Source organism: Aplysia californica, unplaced genomic scaffold (assembly GCF_000002075.1).
Source record: "Aplysia californica isolate F4 #8 unplaced genomic scaffold, AplCal3.0 scaffold00033, whole genome shotgun sequence".
Classification (NCBI taxonomy): Eukaryota; Metazoa; Mollusca; class Gastropoda; order Aplysiida; family Aplysiidae; genus Aplysia; species Aplysia californica.
This window is the reverse complement of record NW_004797303.1, coordinates 850,704-853,187: the sequence shown is the minus strand read 5'-3', so window position 1 is coordinate 853,187 and position 2,484 is coordinate 850,704. Positions and strand designations below refer to the sequence as shown.

Genomic DNA, 2,484 nt, shown 5'->3' with positions numbered 1-2,484 from the left:
CCCCTCTACCCAACACTCCTTCCTCCTCCTACCCAACACCACCCCCTCTCCCCAACACCACCCCCTCTACCCAACACCACCCCCTCTACCCAACACTCCTTCCTCCTCCTCCCCAATCCCTCCCCCTCCCCTTCAAGGGTTTAATCACTAACCATTCTGTGAGATGGAGGGCTCAAACGTGTCGCAGGTGATGGGTCCCGACTCCCCTCCCGGAAGTTTCCAGACCTCCACGCCTTCGGCACTTCCTGCCGCCATGGCGGCTCCCAGGGCGGTCGTCTCCGTCATCGAGGGGCGAACTGCGGGGTGGGGGGTTGGGGAGGGGGGGGGACACACATAGACAACAGACATAAGTTTACCAACTCACTCTGGTCCATGACCCGACAACTATAATATCGTCGAATCAGGCTTTCTATAAATTTTTTTACATATATGGAGTTATTGATATAATCTTAAAGACTGTTTATATGCTTTGCTTTTGACGGAGAAAAAAAATATATACCAACATATCTAGAATAGAAGTCAAGATATTTGAGATGAAAGGAGGTAGGAGGCCACTGGTGTCGAGATAAATTTTTTTTTAATGGCTGCCAAAGTTTGAAGACTTCCATAGCTGGGATGACCTTGGAAAGTGCAAATTTACATTTTTGTCCTTTTGATCAACGTTTTTCAGTAAAATCCATGCAGAAATGAGTTCGTGTATGAATAAAAAAGATGTTGAGCCCAAAACATATGATCATTAAAAAAATATTGCCCAACAGGTGGAAAAAAGTCTGTTTCTTTGATTTCAACATTTCGACGAGGTCCTGATTTCACGATAATACCATACATTTTCTGTACCAACCAACTTTGATCCTCTCTGACCCAATAGTAGCTAGTGAACTGACTAACTTTGACCCTCTCTGACCCAAATAGAAGCTAGTGAACAGACTAACTTTGACCCTCTCTGACCCAAATAGAAGCTAGTGAACAGACTAACTTTGACCCTCTCTGACCCAAATAGTAGCTAGTGAACAGACTAACTTTGACCCTCTGTGACCCAATAAGTAGCGGGTGTACTGACCCACGTAGGCCCTTTCTTGCCCCCCCCCCCTTTTCCTCCCCAGGGTAGTGCTACTGACTGAAGAGTCTTTAGGCCTTTCCTAAAGCGGGGATATCAACATGTTCTTATACACAGTAGAATTGTAAATGGGCTGAATTATCAATGTCATGATCATACTGTGCCCGAACAACATACGGGGAACTGCTGCATTTTCTTTCCTCATCCTTACTATTGTCACTTTTCCTCTACTTCTTTTGTATGTTTGTCACTCTCTTGTGAACTGCTATTTCTGGAGTGCCTTGATAGTTGAAGCAGACTTTAAGTTGTAGAGGCTAGAGAGGTGAGCAGAGAAGGCCTAATTCCCCGTTTAGACTTCTTTGTTGACATCCACCCATTGACTCTCATATGACCTTATGCAGTTGCGAGCGCCGCAAAGACTTACTTCTTTTTTTTTTAAATTGTTTTAAAAGACCCTCTCTGACCCAAAAAGTAACTGGTGTACCGACCCACTCGGATGCCCAGTATGTCTGCCTGGACTTGCATGAGCAGGGCGTTGACCGTCATTCCCCCGTCCACTTTGAGACTGGTCAGTTCTATACCAGAGTCTTTGTTCATGGCGTCTAGCAGCTGGGGATGGGGAGGGGGGGAGTGGTTAGTAAAGGAGTAGAAGGGGAGAGGAAAGGGAGGAAGGGGGGAAAGGCAGAAGAAAGGGGGGAAAGGGGAGAGGGGGAGGCAGAGATGATTAAGAAAAAGGAGAGGAGAAAGAGGGAGGAGGAGAAGAGGAGAGAGGGTGCAGAGATTAAGAGAAAAGGAAGAGGAAAAGGGATCATTGTGGGAGGGGTGAGAGGGAAAAAAGGAGAGAGGATGCAGAGAGTAAGAGAGAAAGAAGAGAAGAAGGGATCAGGGTGAGGAGAGGAAGGCAGGGAAGAGGAGAAGAGGAGAGCGGGTGCAGAGAGTAAGAGAGAAAGAAGAGAAGAAGAGATCATGGTGGGAGGGGTGAGGAGGAGGAGGGAGCATCAGTGGAAGGAGAAGAGGCAAGAGAGGAGGAGTCACGGGGAGACAGTTTATCGCTCGTCTTGTATCCCCCTCCTCATTATTATTATTATTGTTATTATTATCCAATATCTTTATCATTTCAATTCTTATTTGGCTATTATTATTATTATTATTATTATTATTATCATCATCATCAGGGCTTGAAATAGACCGCGGCAATTTGCCTTGGTGCCTTTGCAATTTGCCTCAATGCCCTTAAAATCACAGGGTCAACCGCGGCCATTTTTGCCGTGCCCTTGTTTTTAATTTTTTTAAATGTGACGCCATGAAAATAAATCAGTATAATTTGTCCAGTGCTGTCACGTGTGGGAAAAAAAAGAAAAGAAAGTTATACAATGTACAAGCGTCTTGTCGGGTTCGCCATCGTGACCGGTCATTGAACCTACATC

General features: G+C 45.5%; 1 protein-coding gene across 1 annotated transcript in view; it reads right to left on the bottom strand.

The window, feature by feature from the left end:
* Positions 1–2,484, bottom strand: part of LOC101861937 (glycerol kinase) — a 30,422-nt gene that overhangs the window by 2,334 nt on the left and 25,604 nt on the right. Inside the window, exons 14-15 of the mRNA XM_013091338.2 lie at positions 1,546–1,666; positions 153–296 (exon numbers count right to left, since the gene is read on the bottom strand). Coding sequence (XP_012946792.1) covers positions 153–296; positions 1,546–1,666 — 265 coding nt within the window. The remainder of the gene's footprint in view (positions 1–152; positions 297–1,545; positions 1,667–2,484) is intronic.